Source organism: Mustelus asterias, chromosome 4, assembly GCF_964213995.1.
Source record: "Mustelus asterias chromosome 4, sMusAst1.hap1.1, whole genome shotgun sequence".
NCBI classification, from domain to species: domain Eukaryota; kingdom Metazoa; phylum Chordata; class Chondrichthyes; order Carcharhiniformes; family Triakidae; genus Mustelus; species Mustelus asterias.
Window position 1 is genome coordinate 150,402,005 of NC_135804.1, and position 21,497 is coordinate 150,423,501.

At 42.6% G+C, this 21,497-nt stretch overlaps 1 protein-coding gene and 1 long non-coding RNA gene across 10 annotated transcripts in view; one reads left to right on the forward strand and one right to left on the reverse strand.

The window, feature by feature from the left end:
- Positions 1-13,683, reverse strand: part of LOC144493077 (uncharacterized) — a 91,957-nt gene extending 78,274 nt beyond the window's left edge. The window contains exons 1-2 of the long non-coding RNA XR_013497679.1: positions 13,378-13,683; positions 5,010-5,123 (exon numbers count right to left, since the gene is read on the reverse strand). This is a non-coding gene — a long non-coding RNA (uncharacterized LOC144493077). The remainder of the gene's footprint in view (positions 1-5,009; positions 5,124-13,377) is intronic.
- brwd3 (bromodomain and WD repeat domain containing 3) overlaps positions 13,006-21,497 on the forward strand; it is a 124,166-nt gene continuing 115,674 nt past the window's right edge. For all 9 annotated transcript variants that reach the window (XR_013497675.1, XR_013497676.1, XR_013497677.1 and 6 more), the window contains exons 1-6: positions 13,006-13,246; positions 13,367-13,425; positions 13,534-13,563; positions 13,724-13,783; positions 20,158-20,308; positions 20,933-21,031. Coding sequence is in view for 5 of the 9 variants with exons in the window: in XM_078211946.1 (XP_078068072.1) it covers positions 13,198-13,246; positions 13,367-13,425; positions 13,534-13,563; positions 13,724-13,783; positions 20,158-20,308; positions 20,933-21,031 (448 nt within the window). In the remaining 4 variants the exon portion in view is untranslated. The remainder of the gene's footprint in view (positions 13,247-13,366; positions 13,426-13,533; positions 13,564-13,723; positions 13,784-20,157; positions 20,309-20,932; positions 21,032-21,497) is intronic.

Sequence of the window (21,497 nt, forward strand, 5' to 3'; positions counted from 1 at the left end):
CCTTCTAACTCAAACCATCAAGTCCCAGTAGCATCCTAGTAAATCTTTTCTGTACTCTTTCTAGTTTAATAATATCCTTTCTATAATAGGGTGACCAGAACTGCACACAGTATTCCAAGTGTGGCCTTACCAATGTCTTGTACAACAAGACGTTCCAACTCCTGTATTCAATGTTCTGACCGATGAAACCAAGCATGCCAAATGCCTTCTTCACCACTCTGTCCACCTGTGACTCCACTTTCAAGGAGCTATGAACATGTACCCCCAGATCTCTTTTTTCTGTAACTCTCCCCAACGCCCTACCATTAACTGAGTAAGTCTTGCCCTGGTTCAATCTACCAAAATGCATCACCTCGCATTTGTCTAAATTAAACTCCATCTGCCATTCGTCAGCCCACTGGCCCAATTGATCAAGATCCCTTTGCAATCGGAGATAACTTTCTTCACTGTCCACTATGCCACCAATCTTGGTGTCACCTGCAAACTTGCTAACCATGCCTCCTATACTCTCATCCAAATCATTAATATAAATGATAAATAACAGTGGACCCAGCACTGATCCCTGAAGCACACCGCTGGTCACAGGCCTCCAGTTTGAAAAACAACCCTCTTCAACCACCCTCTGGCTTCTGTCAAGAAGCCAATTTTGTATCCATTTAGAAACCTCATCCTGGATCCTGTGAGATTTAACCTTATGCAACAACCTACCATGCAGTACCTTGTCAAAGGTATAAAAGGTCTATAAATGGAATTATGATGTGGAGATGCTGGCGTTGGACTGGGGTAAACACAGTAAGAGTTTTAACAACACCAGGTCAAAGTCCAACAGGTTTATTTGGTAGCAAATACCATCAGCTTTCAGAGCGCTGCTCCTTCGTCAGATGGAGTGGAAATGTGCTCTCAAACAGTGCACAGAGACACAAAATCAAGTTACAGAATACTGATTAGAATGCAAATCTCTACAGCCAACCAGGTCTTAAAGATACTGACAATGTGAGTGGAGGGAGCATTAAGCAGAGGTTAAAGAGATGTGTATTGTCTCCAGACAGGACAGCCAGCAAGTCCAGCAGGCAAGCTGTGTTTAAAAGGAATTATAGCAGGATAGATAGAAAGTTGGCTGGTGGATATGAATTAAAGAGCTAGGTAAATGGGTGTGGTATGATTTGAAAGTGGTGTACCCAAGGGCCAGTGTGGTCCGCTTTTCCTTCTTGGGATATATTGGTGATTAAAAGCATGACAATTTTGTTGATGATACAAAAGTAGAGGATTTTGGAAAAATGGGGATGACAAAGGATACAAGAAAGCATAGATAATGGAAGTCAATGGAAAGGGCAAACAAATGGAAAATACAATTTAATGCACAAATGTGTACGGTAGAAAAATAAATTGCAATGAATGGCAGCATAAAGTCAATGGGAAGATGTTAAAGATTGTGGGTAAACAGAAACCTTAGTCTCAGTACATAATTACTCTAAGTACAGTGAGATAAAACCATCAAAATGCAGAGACTTTGGCTTTGCAAGTACAGGCATACCATACTGTTCCCTTTCTCATCAAAACAAAACTTTCCCAATGTTCCTCTCTGCCTTAGCTCTGAACATGTGCCTTTCTCCAATTCCTCTCCTATTTCCCATCACACCCTCTCTGAGTTCATTGTCCATAAGACCCACCCAGTACTCCCTTTACTCCATTCCCACGAAACTCGTGGAGGCTTGAAAAGAGAAAGCCGAGGGGGCAACCCAAGAGAGATCTTTCCAATCATCACCAGTTTTGAGAGCAAAAGAGAAAAAGAGAGCGTTTTTCACTTGTGGGGAGGAGCAAAATTGACCATCGATTTAAGATAGTAACCAAGAAATCAAATAGGGGATTGAGAAGAAATCTCTTTACCCAGAGAGAACATGGAACTCATAGCCAAAGGGGGTAGTTGAGGTGAATAGAGGTGAACATTAAAGAAGAAGTGAGATAAGCAGATAGGAAAGAAGAGACTAAAGGATTGTGCTGATGGGCTGAGATAAGAAAATTTCAGCATGGACGGGATAGACTAAGTGACCTGTTCCTGTGCTGCATATTCTATATAATTCTGTTTAACTTTCCTTCCTGGTCTCCAGCTGTCATTGTAAATAGTTTGTTCTCATTGTCTGAAGATTTATGGTCAGGTTTCACAGAAACACACTAACACCACCAAGCTCTACCTCTGCAGCACCTCTCTTGCACCTTCCAATACCTCACTGTAGTTGGACTGCTTGATCCATATCCAGTTCTGGATGAACCACAATTTGCTGCTCAAACATTGAAAAACCAAAGCCATCATTTTCAACCCTTGCCACAAACTCCATATCCTCATCACTGAATTCCATCACCTTCCTAGACCATTGTTAGAGTTTTAAGCCAGTTTGCTTGTAATCTCAGCATCCTATTTGTTGCTGAGCTGAACTGCCAATACCATATCCTCTCCATCACCTATTTCTACCTTTATAAAATCTCTGACCTCTTAACTCAATGCATCTTCCGCTGAAACCTTCATCCATGTCATTTTCACCGACGGACTCAATTACTGTATTCTAATGTTCGCCTGACTGCCCTTCCAACCTCCAAAAGGTTCAACTTATCCAGAAACCAAGTCCCAGTCATTCATCATACCTGCTCTCTCTGACCTGTATTTTCCCCGGCACCTCAATGCCTCAAATTGAAAATGCTCATTTTCATGTTTGAATCCCTTTGTGGCCTCGCCGCTGGGTTTCTCTGAAACCTCATACAACCATATAATTTCAAGCCCTGTATTCCTTCAATTCTAGGTTCTTGTACATATCCTCTCTTCCTTTATTTAATAATTGGCAACTATATAAGCCCTTGTACATTGGAATTCCCACTCTAAGCCTCTCTGCTGCTGGATCACTCTCTCTCTCCTCCTTTAAGATCTTCTTCTTTGAATAAAACTTTAGACGCTATTCTTGATTTTTTTGTGCCTTTGCAATCATTTAAGTTGTTGGTGATATTATTGTGGATTTCACGAAGGGAGCCATGCTCCCTGACTAGATAGGGAATTCACAGATGTAGCTAGACAACAGAATTAATAGGAAAAAAATATCTTGGTGCGGAAACTCAGGACCCCTTGCAAAGTGAGATTTAACTTGGAGATGTTAAAGAGTTGGAGTGATTTAAGATACAAACAGATATACCTGTGTATTTGAACACAATCAGGACTGTCTTGAAACTCAGAGTGCTGGGAGGGGTTATTGTTACAGGGCTGCAAAGTGTCTGGAAATTGACAATGAATGTACATTAATATTTAATGGATTTCATATCTGTAGTTAACAGCGAATTGGGAGCTATTAACATGTACCCTAGACTTATCAAAACAGGAATTCTACTGTGTAACATCATTGAATATGTAATGGTAAAGGATCTCCAAATATTGTGCCGGGAAGATACGTTTCAATGGGACTGGGTGTAAAAGTCACACGATAAGAGCTTGGTAATGGCCTCCTTGCAGAGGTGGCTCTTTCTGAGAGTTAACATTTCTCGGCGAAACGATACTAAAGTCTGTTGTAATTCTGCATCCAGTCAGGATTTCATTATGGTTTCTTTTTTCTCAAGGCCACCCTCATTTTGGCAAGTAATAGCCTTCTGGACCCTAATAGGTTTTCCCCGCAACAGTGACTATTTTAAATTAACCGATAGAGTTGATTTTGGGTTTCCCCAGTTTCATTGGGGATGAGGCACATTTAATATAAAATCTAATTCGCCAGATATAAACTCACAATTTAAATTGCAACCTTATTGATGTCAACAAATGATACTCTGTAACTTGCTTTGCCCACTGGTCATGAAAAGCTCCAAGGACACCACATGTTCCATCCTCAGTGCCACCTGGGCATATACAAATGCACAAAAGGCAAGGTGGCAGGCAGAGAGGCTCTCCTTATGGCTGTTTTAATCCTAGATTAAATGGCCTCCTTCTTACATACCACCATCTCCTGACTGGTGGCCAAAGGTCAGAAGTGTTGGGATGAAATGTAGCCAGAAATTGACAATCCAACCCTTTAAATAATGAATCAGGAAACTCGCACATTCCATAAACAGAAGGTTTTCATCCAGGCCGCCGATGTGGTAGGTGGCCGATGCATTACTCGAGTGACTTAAAACTGCTCCTTAAATCAGTCTCCAAACCAGTACCCATGTGGTACATGCAGCCTGCACAAAGAGACTTCTACTGGGGCCTCGGCCAGATGACAAAATGAAAAGTCAGTGAGGATCTGGATAGAAGACGAGTGTGCAGGAGCAACCTTGAAAGAAATCTTTATGCGCAAAATGGAATGATAATAGGGAAACTGAAAGTTGTTACTGAGTGCAAAAGGAAAGAAGTAATGATGAATTTGTAGAAAACATCGATTAGTGTGCAGTAGTAGTGCCTCATTATATAAGGGATTTTGTTGAGTAGGGGGCCAAAAGATTTTTTTGAAATAATGAAGGATTTTCAGTGAACGAAAAAGGCTATTTTCTCTGGTTGTCAAGTCAGTGATGAAAGATAATCAATTTGAATTTTTTTAAAAAGTTCTATTTAAATAGTGTCATTCACATAATCCCAAATCATTTAACATCAATAAATTACTTCTGAACTGTAGTCATTGCTGTAAGAAACACGGCAGATATTTGCTCTCAAGGTCCCACAAACAACAATGAGATAAATGAGATCAAAGGAGAGATTGGGAGAAATTCTTCCTGCAGTCACAGGAAAATGTTGAGGTAGATCACTGGATAAATATTCAAAGATATGCTGTTAGTTTTGGATTGCTTGAAGTGAAAGGGAACAGGCATAACGGGCTGGGTGGCTTCCTTTGGTGCTGAAAACCCCCAAAGTTGTGAAGCACCACAGAATGAATCTTAGTGCAAGTTAACAAGGGAAAAATTGTTTTACTACAGTCTCGTTCGTTACAAACATCCTTTCCTTTTTGACAATCGGGATCCAGGAAGACCCCTGTAGTACAAGAACAAAAAAGATCACTGACCTGATATGTAACCTCTCCCCAGATGCTGCCAGACATGCTGAGTATTTCCAGCAGTTGCTGTTTCAGAATTCTGTCGCACTGTCTCAAGATTGGGAATAGGGAATATGCAATAATCTGCATTGTAACAAAAGAATGAAATACTTTCATTTATATAGTGCTTTTCATGACCACTGGATGTCTCCAAGTGCTTTACAACCAATGAAGCACTTTTTGAAGTGTATTCACTGTTGTGATGCAGGAAATATGACAGTCATTATACACACAACAAACCCCCAGAAAAAGCAATGCAATAATGACCAAATAATCTAGCTAACAGGAAATTAAAATTTATTATAAATACGCATTGAAATGATCATTCTTATTGGATTAAGCTCATAAAACATCATACCCGTATATATTTAAAATGTTGAGATGAATTGGTAAACACTTTAGTTTTTGTATTAAAATATAAAGATTAGAATAAGATAAACAACTGGGTCAAAGGTCAGCCAATAGAAGTAGGCAATAAAACCATGATATTCAAAGCCTGAGAGATTAACAAAATACTGAGCAGACCAAAGATTTAACTTTTATTATACAGTTCTGGGACGTGGGCATTGCTGGCTAGGCCGGCATTTATTGCCCATCCCTAGTTACCCTCGGAAAGGTGGTGGTGAGCTGCTTTCTTGAACCGCTGATGTCCCTGAGGTGTAGATGCACCCACAGTGCTGTTAGGGAGGGAATTCCAGGATTTTGACTCAGCAACAGTGAAGGAACGGCAATATATTTCCAAGTCAGGATGGTGAGTGATTTGGAGGGGAACCTCCAGGCAGTGGTGGGTGTTCCCAGGTATGTGCTGCCTTGTCCTTCCAGAGGATGGAGATTGTGGGTTTGAAAGGTGCTGCCTAAGGAGGCTCCTGCACTGCATCTTGTAGAGGCACACACTGCTGCCACTGTTCGTCAGTGGTGGAGGTATGGAATAAGAACATAAGAACATAAGAAATAGGAGCAGGAGTAGGCCATCTAGCCCCTCGAGCCTGCCCCGCCATTCAGTAAGATCATGGCTGATCTGAAGTGGATCAGTTCCACTTACCCGCCTGATCCCTATAACCCCTAATTCCCTTACCGATCAGGAATCCATCTATCCGTGATTTAAATATATTCAACATAGCCTCCACCACTTCAGTGGGCAGAGAATTCCAGAGATTCACCACCCTCTGAGAGAAGGAGTTCCTCCTCAACTCTGTCCTAAACGGACCCCCCTTTATTTTGAGGCTGTGCCCTCTAGTTCTAACTTCCTTTCTAAATGGAAAGAATCTCTCCACCTCTACCCTATCCAGCCCCTTCATTATCTTATAGTCTTAAGTTAGGTCCAGGCAACTGAAAACAGATGGAGCTCTGGAGGAATACAGAGAGAGTAGGAAAGAACTCAAACGGGGAGTTAGAAGGGCAAAAAGAGGTCACGAGATGTTCTTGGCAGGCAGGATTAAGGAGAGTCCTAAGGCATTCTATTCATACGTTAGGAACAAAAGAGTTGTCAGGGAGAAAATCGGACCTCTCAGGGACAAAGGAGGGGAATTATGCTTAGAACCCAAGGGAATAGGGGAGATCCTAAATGAATACTTTGCATCGGTATTCACGAAGGAGAGGGGCGTGTTAACCGGGAGTGTCTCGGAGGGAGGTGTTGACCCGTTAGAGAAAATCTCCATTACAAGAGAGGAAGTGTTAGGTTTTTTAGGTAACATTAAAACTGACAAAGCCCCAGGGCCTGATGGCATCTATCCTCAACTGCTCAGGGAGACGAGAGATGAAATTGCTGGGCCTCTGACGGAGATTTTTGGCGCTTCTTTGGACACAGGTGAGGTCCCCGAGGATTGGAGGATAGCGAATGTGGTCCCGTTGTTTAAGAAGGGTAGCAGGGATAACCCAGGAAATTATAGGCCGGTGAGTTTGACGTCCGTGGTAGGGAAGTTGTTGGAGAGGATTCTTAGAGACAGGATGTATGTGCATTTAGAACGGAACAATCTCATTAGTGACAGACAGCATGGTTTTGTAAGAGGGAGGTCGTGCCTTACAAATTTGGTGGGAGTTTTTTGAGGAAGTGACAAAAACGGTTGATGAAGGAAGGGCCGTGGATGTCGTCTATATGGATTTCAGTAAGGCATTTGACAAAGTCCCACATGGCAGGTTGGTTAAGAAGGTTAAGGCTCATGGGATACAAGGAGAAGTGGCTAGATGGGTGGAGAACTGGCTTGGCCATAGAGACAGAGGGTAGTGGTCGAAGGGTCTTTTTCCGGCTGTGACCAGTGGTGTTCCGCAGGGCTCTGTACTGGGGCCTCTGCTATTTGTGATATATATAAATGATTTGGAAGAAGGTGTAACTGGTGTAATCAGCAAGTTTGCGGATGACACGAAGATGGCTGGACTTGCGGATAGCGAAGAGCATTGTCGGGCAATACAGCAGGATATAGATAGGCTGGAAAATTGGGCGGAGAGGTGGCAGATGGAGTTTAATCCAGATAAATGCGAAGTGATGCATTTTGGAAGAAATAATGTAGGGAGGAGTTATACAATAAATGGCAGAGTCATCAGGAGTATAGAAACACAGAGGGACCTAGGTGTGCAAGTCCACAAAGCCTTGAAGGTGGCAACACAGGTGGAGAAGAAGGCATATGGTATGCTTGCCTTTATAGGACGGGGTATAGAGTATAAAAGCTGGAGTCTGATGATGCAGCTGTATAGAACGCTGGTTAGGCCACATTTGGAGTACTGCGTCCAGTTCTGGTCGCCGCACTACCAGAAGGACGTGGAAGCATTAGAGAGAGTGCAGAGAAGGTTTACCAGGATGTTGCCTGGTATGGAGGGTCTTAGCTATGAGGAGAGATTGGGTAAACTGGGGTTGTTCTCCATGGAAAGACGGAGAATGAGGGGAGATCTAATAGAGGTGTACAAGATTATGAAGGGTATAGATAGGGTGAACGGTGGGAAGCTTTTTCCCAGGTCGGAGGTGACTATCACGAGGGGTCACGGGCTCAAGGTGAGAGGGGCGAAGTATAACTCAGATATCAGAGGGACGTTTTTTACACAGAGGGTGGTGGGGACCTGGAATGCGCTGCCAAGTAGGGTGGTGGAGGCAGGCACGCTGACATCGTTTAAGACTTACCTGGATAGTCACATGAGCAGCCTGGGAATGGAGGGATACAAACGATTGGTCTAGTTGGACCATGGAGCGGCACAGGCTTGGAGGGCCGAAGGGCCTGTTTCCTGTGCTGTATTGTTCTTTGTAGGTCTCTATAAGATCCCCCCTCAGCCTTCTAAATTCCAATGAGTACAAACCCAATCTGCTCAGTCTCTCCTCATAATCAACACCCCTCATCTCTGGTATCAACCTGGTGAACCTTCTCTGCACTCCCTCCAAGGCCAATATATCCTTCCGCAAATAAGGGGACCAATACTGCACACAGTATTCCAGCTGCGGCCTCACCAATGCGCTGTACAGATGCAGCAAGACATCTCTGCTTTTATATTCTATCCCCCTTGCGATATAGGCCAACATCCCATTTGCCTTCTTGATCACCTGTTGCACCTGCAGACTGGGTTTTTGCATCTCATGCACAAGGACCCCCAGGTCCCTTTGCACAGTAGCATGTAATTTGTTTCCATTTAGATAATAATCCAATTTGCTATTATTTCCTCCAAAGTGAATAACCTTGCATTTGTCAACGTTATACTCCATCTGCCAGATCCTCGCCCACTCACTCAGCCTGTCCAAATCTCTCTGCAGACCTTCTACGCCCTCCACACGATTCACTTTTCCACTTATCTTTGTGTCGTCTGCAAACTTTGTTACCCTACGCTCAGTCCCCTCCTCCAGATCGTCTATATAAATGGTAAATAGTTGAGGCCCCAGTACCGATCCCTGCGGCATGCCACTAGTAACCAACTGCCAACCAGAAAAGCACCCATTTATTCCGACTCTCTGCTTCCTGTCGGATACAGTAAGAGTTTTAACAACACCAGGTTAAAGTCCAACAGGTTTATTTGGTAGCAAATACCATTAGCTTTCGGAGTGCTGCTCCTTCGTCAGATGGAGTGGAAATCATTAAAACTCTTACTATATTCACCCCAGTCCAACGCCGGCATCTCCACATCCTGTCGGATAGCCAATGTTTGTGCAAGGGATACCAATCAAGCAGGCTGCTTTGTCTTGGATAGTCTTGAGCTTCTTCAATGTTGTTGGAGTTGCACTCATCCAAGCAAGTGGAAAGTATTCCATTACACTCCTGATTTGTGCCTTGAAGATGGTGGGCAGGCTTTGGGGAGTCAGGTCAGTTACTTGCTGCAGGATTCCTAGCCTCTGACCTGTTTTGCAACCAGTATTTATATGGCTAGTCCAATTTAGTTTCTGGTCAATGGTAAACCCCAGGATGTTGATAGTAGGGAATTCAGTGATGGTAATGCCATTGAATGTGAAAGGCCAATGGTTAGCTCCTCTCTTGCTGTAGATGGTCATTGTCTGCACTTATGTGGCACGAATGTTACTTTCCACTTGTCATCTCAAGCCTGGATCTTGTCCAGGTCTTGCTGCATTTGGGCATGGACTGCTTCAGCATCTAAGGAGTTGCAAATGGTGCTGAGCATTGCATAATCCATGAACATCCTCACTTTTAACCTTATGAAGGAAGGTAAGTAATTGATGAAGCAGCTGAAGATGATTGGGCCTAGGACACTATCCTGAGGAACTCCTGCAGTGTTGTTCTGGAACTGATGATTGACCTCCAACACAACCATCTTCCTTTGTGCCAGGTGTGACTCCAACCAGTGGAAGGTTTCCCCTTTTCCCACTGACTAGTTTTTTTCGGGCTCCTTGATGCCATACTCCATTAAATGCTACCTTGATGTCAAGGGCAGTCACTCTCACCTCTAGAGTTTAGCTCTTTTGTCCAATGAGCGTCAGTCAGCAGTTTATTGCTTCGTAACTTGATAGCACTGCTGATAACCCCTTCTATCATTTTACTTATGATTAAGAGTAGACTGATGGGGCAATAATTGGCCGGGTTGGATCTAACATGCTTAGTGCGTATAGGACGTACCTGGGCAATTTTCCACATTGCTGGGTAAATGCCAGAGTTGTAGCTGCACTGGAATATCTTGACTAGGGAAATGGCAAGTTCTGGAGGACAAGTCTTCAATACTATTGCTGAATTACTGTCGGGCCCAGACCCTTAGTAGTATTCAATGCCTTGAGCAATTGCTTGATATTACATATAGTGAATTGAATTAGATGAAAACTAACATTTGTGATGCTTGGGACTTCTGAAGGAGGCTGAGATGGATCATCCACTCAGCACTTGTGTGTCAAGGTTGTTGGGAATGCTTCAGTATTTTCTTTCACACTGATATGCTGGGCTACTCCATTATTGAAGATGGGATATTTGTGGAGCCTACTTCTCCAGTTGTTTTATTGTCCGCCACCATTCATGGCTGGATGTGGCAGGACTGCAGGGCTTGGTGGTAGAATTGCTTAGCTTTGTCAACAGGGCTGAATTTGCCGTGGTCAATGTTGACTGTGGTAGTACTGAATGTTTCTGTTCCTGTTTCCGGTGGCGAAAGGCACAATTTGACACAAGTTGAAGAGTCAGTTTTTTAGTGCAGAGTTCTTGTGATCTGGAATGCACTGCTGGAAAAAGGCAGTGGAAGCAGATTCAAGTGAGGAATTGGAAAAAAATAATGGCTATAGAGAAATAATAATAGGGATAATTGAATAACTCTACCAAAGAATCAGCAATGGATTCCTATGCTGTATCTTTTCTTTCCATTTTGTTAGAATCATAAATTTAACACTATTTACCCATTTTACAAAAGTAACTATCAGCAGGTAAATTATAGAACTAATGTGGCATTGCAAATTTGTCCAATCTATAACATACATGGTAGGCTAAGTGATAAAGGTGGTCAAGAAAGCAGATGGAATATTTTATTAACCAAGACAGGTCATAGAGGTTTACAGCATGGAAACAGGCCCTTCGGCCCAACTTGTCCATGTCGCCCAAAGGTAATAAATAAGGGAGGTTAAATAAGGAAGATTGTGCTAGAACTGTATAAAACACTAGTTAGACCACAGCTAGAATGTGTACAGTAGTGACTAGTGTGTTACAACAAAGATATGATAATAGAACAGGTACAAAGATAAATTTTAAAAGTTTATTTATTAGTGTCACAAGTAGGCTTACATTAACACTGCCATGAGATTACTGTGAAAATCCCCTAGTCACCACACTCCGGCGCCTGTTCGGGTACACTGAAGAAATTAGCACAGCCAATGCACCCTAACCCACACATCTTTGGAGTGGAGAAGGAAACCGGAGCAGTTCCCAGGAATGAAGAATGTCAGCAATGAGGTAAGATTGGAGAGCTTGGGGTTGCTTTCTCTGGAACAGAAGAGGCTGAAGGGAGATTTAATTGTGCATAAAATTATGATGGGCTGATAGGGGATAGGAAGAATCATTTTGGTTAATAGAGGGGTAAATGGGGGGGGGGGGGGGGGAGAGAAATGATGAAAGCAAGCTGACAATAAATTTTTCAGAAGTTGTAACTCGATGCCTAAGGTGATCAGGACAGAAATCCTCACCACATTTTGAATGTACTTGAATGTCCCCTTGCAGTAAACTGCAGGGCTACAGAACAAGATCAGCATTAGATTTTTTAAAAATTCAATCATGGGACTTGGACCTCACTGGCTGGCCTGTATTTATCACCCATGCTTAGATGCCTTTGGAAAGGAATGGCTTGCTAGGCCATTTCAGAGGGCAGTGGAGAGTCAAACCACATTGCTGTGGCTCTGGAGTCACATGTAGGCCAGGCCAGGTAAGGACAGCAGATTTCCTTCCCTAAAGCACATTTGTGAACCAGATGGGTTTTTCCAACAATGGTTTCATGGTCATCAGTAGATACTTTAATTCCAGATTTCTAAAATTGAATTCAAATTCCACCATCTGCCATGGCAGGATTCGAACCCAGGTCCCCCAGAACATTAGGATTAATACTCCAGCCACCAGGCCATCACCTCCTAGCTGTCTTTTTTTAAAGTGGCATCAACAGTGGGCATCATCCTTAATTCTATAAACTTTAATGCATGAAGCCCACGGACTCTGTGCCGATATCAATCACCATATAGAGTGTTGGAGATGGCTTCGTTCAGCTAATGGTGTGGGCCGGTTAATGCCGGGGTAGGGAACTGCCTGTTGTTGCCCCTTCCTGAGCCTGCGTTACCCGGGTAGAAGAGGGGAGGACACCGGCCGGCTATAACAGAGACACCTAGACGGCAGAGCCTGAGGGCTGCGATGAAGGAACGGGCAACTGGGCAAGGGTCCCTTTGTCCGGCCGCCGGGGCTGGGAGGCAGCAGGCCCGGGCCCTTTGTCCGGCCGCCGGAGCCGGGAGGCAGCAGGCCCGGCCGCCGGGGCTGGGAGGCAGCAGGCCCGGGCCCTTTGTCCGGCCGCCGGGGCTGGGAGGCGGCAGGCCCGGTCCCTTTGTCCGGCCGCCGGGGCTGGGAGGCGGCAGGCCCGGTCCCTTTGTCCCGCGGTTCCGATGGCCGCCTGCTCCCCGGGCGAAGCCACAAACCGCCGCCGCCGCCGCCAACTGACGTCACGGCCCGTAAACCCCGCCCACCGGCTCCTCTCCCATTGGTTCACTTGCCTCTTCAAAGCTTTTAAAGGCCCGGCAGGGAGGCTCCCTATTGGTCAATCCCCCTGTCACTCACAGCCCACGCCCCCCAGCACGTTCCGTCCGCTCGAGCCCCGTGGGGGGGGGAACGTATCCTTCCGCCAGACCGACTTCACTACCCCCCCGCCCCCCCCCCCCGCAAACAAATATCACTTATAACGGGCGCCCGATTCCCCCTCCCCGCCGCCCCTTTTAACCCTATCAAAACCCAGTAGCCATCGAGCGGGGGCGGCTGGGCCCCTTACACCCCGGCGGGTTGAGGAAAAACGGGTGTGAAAAAGAGGGGAGGCGCTGGGGATTAGTTGTTGGCGGCGGAAGTTGAGAGGTGCTTCAGGGAGGGAGGCAGGGGGGGGGGTGGTGGTGGTGATGAGGCCGCCGTGCCCTGAATGGCGACGGAGGCCGGGGAGAGAGGCGGAGAGGGCCAGTGAGAGATCCCTGTCACAGCGCACCTAAACACCGCGGGGCCGGCTACTGACACCCGCAAACATGGAGCAGAGGCCAACCGACTCCATCAGAGTCTCTCAACTGGAGCGGGGTGGGCATGATCGGATTATTATTAATTAGAGGATGGGGGGAGGGGGAGGGGGGTGAGGAAATGTTTGAGGTGTTTTAATTCGTCCTAATTCTCTCTCCAACCCTTTCTCTCACCTGGCAGAGCTGTATTACCTGATCGCTCGCTTCCTCCTGTCTGGTCCCTGTCAGAAGTCGGCACGGGTGAGTGGATAGTCCATGTTGTTGTTGTTGTTGGCGGCGGCCTGTGAGCTCTCCCTCCCTCTTTAAACCCCTCACTCACTCACTCACTGCTTCTCCTTTCATTCACAGATACTGATCCAGGAGCTGGAGGAATATCAGGTAAAACAGCCCCAGTGATCTCCCGACTCTCCTCCTTCCCCCCCCCCCCCTTCCTTTATAAACCCCCCCTCTCCCCCATGTCGAGCCCCTCTCCCCTCTCTCGACTGACTCTTTTATTATGATGATGAATTATTTTCTCCCCCCTGTTCTCTTCCCTCAGCTGATCCCCAAGCGCCTGGACTGGCAAGGCAGGGAGCATCGCAGGAGCTTCCAGAGCCTGGTGAGAGTTTAGGCCGGACTGTACAACTTTGTTTTTTTGTTCTTTTTGTTTCAATTCTCTCCCTCCGGTTAGGTTGAATCTCCCGCAAAAAATAAATAAAATAAATTAAAGCCTCCTCCCCCCCCCCTCTGTCTCGTCCCCCTCCCCAAAAAAGGCAATTTAATAAAAAAAATCTCGATGCTCGGCCCACTTTGATTGCCCCTCAGGAAGAGATTTGAAAATCGTTGGTGTGAAGAGAAGTAAAATAAGGGCGACTTTAATTAAATAAAAATAAACGGATTTTGTGGAGAATTGGGTTTCTGTTTGGGGGGGGGGCGGCGGGGGAGTTGGCGATGACGTAGGCACATATGGAGCTGGTCCAATCAGCGAGCGGCTCTCATCTGTTGCCGAGGCCGGCTGGAGTGTGTCGCCTTTCCTGATTGGCCGGCAGGCTCTGATACAGGAAGCTGCTGTCGAGCACGTCTCCAATTCATTAGCATTGCTTTATACTGACTGCACATAATAGACAGCTGGAATATCTTACAGCAATGACTGCTCCATTGTTTGCCATCTTTTCCCTTTTTCTTTCCACCACCATCACCACCTCCCCATTCCAATTTGTTACTGTGCTGCAACACTTCAAGGAGATGTTCCTGTGCATGTGAGGAAGTGTTTGGTGATGTGTGCTTTTTGTCACATCGGTCTTTGTTACAGAAATAGTCCACTGACTGATATATAGATATAGCTTGAAAATAGTACAAAATAATGTGCACAGATATTTGGAAGGATAATCAAAATTATATCATTTTCTCAACCTATTCCATTTCAATGCAATTATTTTAATTAAACAATGAGCTTTTTTTCGTTTTGTTATCATTTTGCACTGAATTATGTGCTTTGTTTGGTGATTAGAAATGAAATTTATTCAATGGCATTTTTCCAAATAAATAATTTATATTTTTTAAATTATATGGTGGATTATTATTTGTTAATTGATTTATTTTCACTGAGGTATTTTTAAATTTAAGTACTAAACAAACTAAAACGTTTTAAACCATGCAAATCCTTCAAGTTTACAATCGTACATTTTCATAAATATATTAGACTTTTTTGCAAGTGTTAAAAACCTGTCTCCTTAATTAAGTCAGAAAATTGATTTATTTTCATAGATATATATTTTATAAATTATAATTTATTTTTGATTTCCCAAGAATCCCCCCCTCAGTGGATACTTGTGAATGCAATCACTTCTAGCATATTACTGGCTTTGCCCAACTAGTCACATATGTTCATAAAGATCATTCCCAGTTATTAAATGTTACATGGAAGCAGCTGGTGTGGATTTCTCTCGACAGTGCATTCATATCTATGGTTCATTACATTTGCAGTCAATATTCTTGAATCCCCTTTGACTATATTATCTGCAGTTCTTAACATTGGCCCAACATGGTGGGTTGACATTAGGTCTGATCTAGACAGTAAGTCTTTAGCAGTTTGGATTTCTAGAGCTCCAAATCTAAAGGCTTTTACTGGCCTCGTCCACATGCCGCAACTAGATCCTGCACTTAAGAGGTGTACCATTGTGCAGTTGGCTGCAAAGCTGGGCCTTGTTTGGAAATGTCTGAACAAAGAACAGTACAGCACAGGAACAGGCCCTTCGGCCCTCCAAGTCTGCGTCGCTCATGTGCCCAACTAGACCATTCGTTTGTAGTGGATATTGCACAGTAAGAAATTTCACAACACCAGGTCAGTGGATACTTGACCAAATAAAAGCCATTGAGGATCTTGTAGTATTAGGATAAAAAATGTCTTAGAGAATATGAGTTGTTCATTTGGCTGCAAGATGTTTGAGTATTGTGCTTCAGTCAAGTGAATGTTTAGTTTGATACTGAATACATTTGTCCATTTTTGGCTATTTTAAATCCTGTATGTGTGTTGCACTTGGCATTATTGTAGCAGTGATTTGGAAAGGTGAGTTGTCATGGTGAATCCTTAGAATTTACATGCAGTGGTGACTCATTCATTTTGAAAATTGAAATTGGGATAGCAGTAGCACAGTTGGTTCATGAAGTTTCAATAGTGTACAATATTATTTGGGTTTTATGACAGTTGAAGATTTATAATGCAACGGGAATCAAATTTCTTTTTGCCATGAGTTTTTTTTAATATGATTTTTAATAAGTTATGCTTTCTCTTGTAAGCTTATACCAAGTTACGTCAGAAATCAAAACCGTGAAGAAAGATAATGCATTGAGAACATTATGGAAGTATTATATAATGTGAAAGCTGGAATTTACATTGAATATTATAAGAAACGTATGTTTAAGTGTTTTAGTCTATATAAGAATTTACACTAAGCTTATGTTGGCATTCACAGTTGCACCTAATGAGTCTATGGTATTGTGCAACCATAAGAAACTATTATGCATTTTGATATGAAAAATAGACTTGTGCAACTTTTTCAGAAACAGCAAGTTAAATGTCATGTAGCCTGTTTTATTGTGCAATAGTTTTTGAGAGTTCCCAGTAAGTGCAGTTCTAAAAAGGACCTTTTTGTAAGTGATTGAAACTAAATTTATTGGGAGATGAAGGAATAACTAATTAAGTTTTTTAAAAAAGTAATTAGAAATCTCATGCCAAGGGTGAGTAAGTATGTGACAAAGTATTCATGGAGCACTTGGCACAAAGGAAAGGTGAAACTCTTTTTACTGAATTTGTAGCAGTTAACCAAGTTTTTTTTAATTGTTAAGTATTTAACATGATTTGAATCAAAATTGTCTTGTGTAATAATTTTTGAGCAATTCTAATCATGTAGTGTAAATTCTTGTTGGATAACAATGTTTACTTGTGCTTCATTTAAAAGTTGGTAAAGTTCATATTTCTGTTCATTACTGAGATTATAATAACTTGACTCTGAATTTTAAACTGATGTACGAACAGTATAGTTTTGAGTGAAATTGTTCTTTGAAAGAACAGCCACTTTACAGAGATTTGTAGTAACTGTAGAAATGTACTCTTAACTTTTTTGTTCAATTTTTTTTTGTGGCAACAAGTTGGAGTTGTAGCAAGTTCCAATTGGCAATCAATAACATTTGGTGTTCAATACGTGTTAGTTGGTCTAAATATTACAAGCAGTGTTTTAAAATAATTGAGACGAGCTCTCAGTTTTAACTGTTGCCTTTTGAGCGCTGATCAAAAATCTTGCCTTAAAAAAGAAAAATTGATGTAGATTGTTTTTTAACTTATATGTTGGCTGCCAAAAGTGTTTGCTGAGATTTCGCATCAGTTTTGTTTTGGCGTTAGAACTGTTTCAAAATAAAATGGCTGATCTGAAAAATATGTTAAAGTAAAGTTTATTTATTTGTTAATCACAAATAGGCTTACATTAACACGGCAATGAAGTTACTGTGAAAATCCCCTGGTCGCTGCACTCCGGTGCCTGTTCACGTATACTGAAGGCCAATGCACCTAACTAGCATGTCTTTCAGACTGTGGGAGGAAACCGGAGCACCCGGAGGAAACCCATGCATACGTGGGGAGAACGTGCAGATTCCGCACAGTCAGTGACCCAAGCCAGGAACTGAACCTGTCTCCCTGGCACTCTGAGGCAGCGGTGCTAATCATTCTGCCACCGTGCCACCCATTTTGCTATTTTTGCGTCTGTAAAGCAGTTTGAGGTTCTAATTGATACAAGAGTAGCATTGTAACTCTGGAGTTAGGTTGGTAATTCTGACTCCTATAAGAAACAATTTCTTCTGATACTGAAGGCATAATATGCACGATTGCTTCTAGTAGGCAATCTCAAAGCATCTAAATTTTGTACGTCGTGAAATATGACTCCAGCCTGGAGTGAAACTGCAAAGGTCATTTTTAAAAAATCTTTTAATTCCAATTCAATCAAATCAAGTCCAATTCAGAGTCTCAACAAGTTGAGACATTCCCGATCCAAGCTGACAAGACAGGGCTCTCACCTCCTGTCTTGGGTTTGATCTACATGATCCAAGCTGATTGGAGTCGGCATAGCTCCTCCTCCAAGGCTTGATCTCATTTGCATCTTAGCCAAAAGGCCGAGAACATCTGCATGGTAATGTGAGTTTTCCAGCGGCTTGTGACAATAATTAATATCTGTACTAACACCCACTTTGTATCAATTATGTCGAACAACTTAGTGCAAGTTGTCCTCAACCAGCTGAGAGGAATATGACACTTATTTGTACCTGGCTACTTTCTTGATTTCTGTGAGTTCCTGTACCATAAGTTTTTAAATTGCTGACTAGATTTTCTTTGCAGCACTAACTCCTATCTGAATGAGGTTAATTTTCTGTTGTGAACTTGTGCCTACTACACCCTGGACTAAGAACATTGCATTTCACTAAGAAAATGTTTGTCCCAATAACTCGGAAAGGAATCAAGCTCAAGATGAATGGTTACCACTAAGACACTAATCTCATCCATTCTCTTCACGTTGATTCAATCTAATAGTTGTAAGATAAAAGTTCCAGGAACAATGGCGAATTGAATGATGCAATTAAGGTTCGGAATCTCAATTTATAAATCTGTGGAATTATTTCTAATATTCCAGAATTAGTTAGGCTTCAATAGGATCCTGACCATGCATCACATGAAATTATACTTTGTAGCTTGGTCTCTTCAGTTTGAGTAAAATCTGAATGAATGCTACAATGAAAGAATTTTGCACTTTGAATACTGGACTGTGTCGTTACTGCAAAAGAAGTTGCACTTGTGGTCATTTTTGATGGTGAAATTTATAGCATTTTGTTACGAACAGTAAACAGAAGAAATGATATCCGGATTCAATTTGCCAAAAGAAATCACTAGCAAATTAGAATTTATCTGAAGTTGGTAGGCAGGTCAAGCAAATGTTCTATTTCACTATGTAAGGGTGAGTTTGTGGGGCTTAATCTACAACTGCCATGTTTTCTTTTGTTACTATTGTTAATAAAGTATAATTCTGATATGTCCTTCTGGCCTTTGCATATTTACTCCACAGGTGAGAGGCACAAATTTAATGCCAACTTAGTTGCTAAAGTCAGTGGCCCATTTGTACCATGTGGATAGTTGGATTTATTGAGCTGTTAGGGTGAGAGAGACAAAGGCAAGCTTGAGATATAGCTAATCTTATTGGTAAATAGTCCAACCTCATTTACTTAAACTTTAATTTAAAAGATCTTTGCTGATTGTGTTCCATGCTACAATCTCTGAAGAAAAACTTATCTGGGTATTAGTGAAAGCTTTCAATGTGTCTTGTGTTTACATATTACATAGAACAGTACAGGCCCTTCGGCCCTCGATGTTGTGCCGAGCTTTGTCCGAAACCAAGATCAAGCTATCCCACTCCCTATCATTCTGATGTGCTCCATGTGCCTATCCAATAACCGCTTGAAAGTTCCTAAAGTGTCCGACTCCACTATCACAGCAGGCAGTCCATTCCACACCCCAACCACTCTTTGCGTAAAGAACCTTCCTCGGACATCCTTCCTATATCTCCCACCATGAACCTTATAGTTATGCCCCCTAGTAACAGCTACATCCACCTGAGGAAATAGTTTCTGAACGTCCACTCTATCTTTCCCCCTCATCATCTTATAAACCTCTATTAAGTTGCCTCTCGACCTCCTCCGCTCTAAAGAGAAAAGCCCTAGCTCCCTCAACCTTTCCTCATAAGACCTACCCTCCAAACCAGGCAGCATCCTGGTAAATCTCCTTTGCACTCTCTCCAATGCTTCCACATCCTTCTTATAGTGAGGTGACCAGAACTGCACACACTATTCCAAATGTGGTCTCACCAAGGTCCTGTACAGTTGCAGCATAACCCCACGGCTCTTAAACTCAAACCCCCTGTTAATAAGCACTAACACACTATAGGCCTTCTTCACGGCTCTATCCACTTGAGTGGCAACCTTCAGAGATCTGTGGATATGAACCCCAAGGTCTCTCTGTTCCTCCACATTCCTCAGAGCCCTGCCGTTGACCCTGTAATCTGCATTCAAATTTATCCTACCCTCGCACTTATCAGGGTTAAACTTCGTCTGCCATTTTTCGGCCCAGCTCAGCATCCTATCAATGTCTCTTTGCAGCTTACGACAGCCCTCCACCTCATCCACTATTTTAATGATACTTATGAAATTTGAGAAAATGTAAATACAATTGTGCCACCCACCTTTTTTGGATCAATTTCTTTATTAGTGGTGGTAAGAAATTTAATTTTATGAAACCTAAAGCTTAAACGTTTTGCAAATGTCTAATATATATACTAAGAATTAGTTCCCATTTAGTCTTCTGTTCCTCTAATGAGTTACAGCAATGTGCAAATTATTTGATTAAAATGGACTTGCTGAAAATGAGTGCCAACATTTATTTTGTTTTTTGTTTAGGTTGCAGCTAATAAACATGTATCTTCAGACCACTTGCTGCAAATTTGTCAGCAAATTGGCCCCCTATTGGATAAAGAAATCCCACCCAGTGTCCCTGGAGTGCAGACATTACTGGGAGTGGGACGACAGTCATTGTTACGGACTAAAAAAGGTATCTCAAATAGAAGATGCATTTTCTTTAGTGTGCTACTAATTTTGGGACTTCTGTTATGTGACAAAACAAATTAATTATGTTAAATATGTTAGTTATTTTGTGCAAAAGAATATAGCACTTATTGTACGTTTAGTGTCTTTTTAAAATGTCCATGTGTATTTATTGAAAGGATGACTAAAATGAGAAACTAATTAGTGAAAGCATCAACTTTGACACGTCACACATACACTTTATAATCTTGTTGGTAAAGATGGAAAATTATACTGCACCATTAGGCAGCTGCAGTCTGTCATTTTTAAAAGTCATCTAATTTTTTTCTTTAGTTGCAAAGTAACTAATTAATGTGTAACAATCCAGTGACTTCATGTGATGTGTGTGGAATTGGATAGTTAAATTGAGTCTTCCAGCGTTAAATGTGACCCCTGCTTGCTTAAAAATCTGATAGTTGTTAATCATGATCTAAAATCTGAATGCAATTAAATTTGCCTACAATCTTTGGTATTACAAAGATGACTCGATTTATATGTACTTTAGCTGAGCTATTGTTCAATCACTTTCCAAACATTCGGTACACAGATTTTACTTCAAATCACATACTTTAAAAGTAACTTTTAATTGCAGATTGCAAACATGTAGCGTGGAAAGGCTCAGCTTTTGCTGCCCTTCATCGAGGCAGACCACCCGAACCACCTGCGAACTATGGGAAATCTCCAAATATTGGTAAGTCAGAAAAGTAGGGACTACAGCTTTAAAAGCACCTCACCAACTTGATATCTTCGTTCCTTTTGTACGGAAAAATTATTTGGGAATGACAGTGGTGGAAAGAACTATTGATGGAATAATGGGATCTTGATAGCTGGGCCAGTGGGCTGAGGAATGGCAGATGGAGTTTAATGTCGATAAATGCGAGGTGTTGCATTTTGGTAAGACAAACCAGGGCAGGATTTACATAGTTAATGGTAGGGCCTTGGGGAATGTTGTTGAACAGAGACCTAGGGGTGCAGGTACATAGTTTCTTGAAAGTGGTGTTACAGGTAGACAGGGTGGTGAAGGAGTTTGGCACACTTGCCTTCATCGGTCAGAGCATTGAGTGCAGGAGTTGGGAGGTTATGTTGCAATTGTACAAGACATTGGTAAGGCCACATTCTAGTCGCCCTGCTATAGGAAGGATGCTATTAAACTCGAA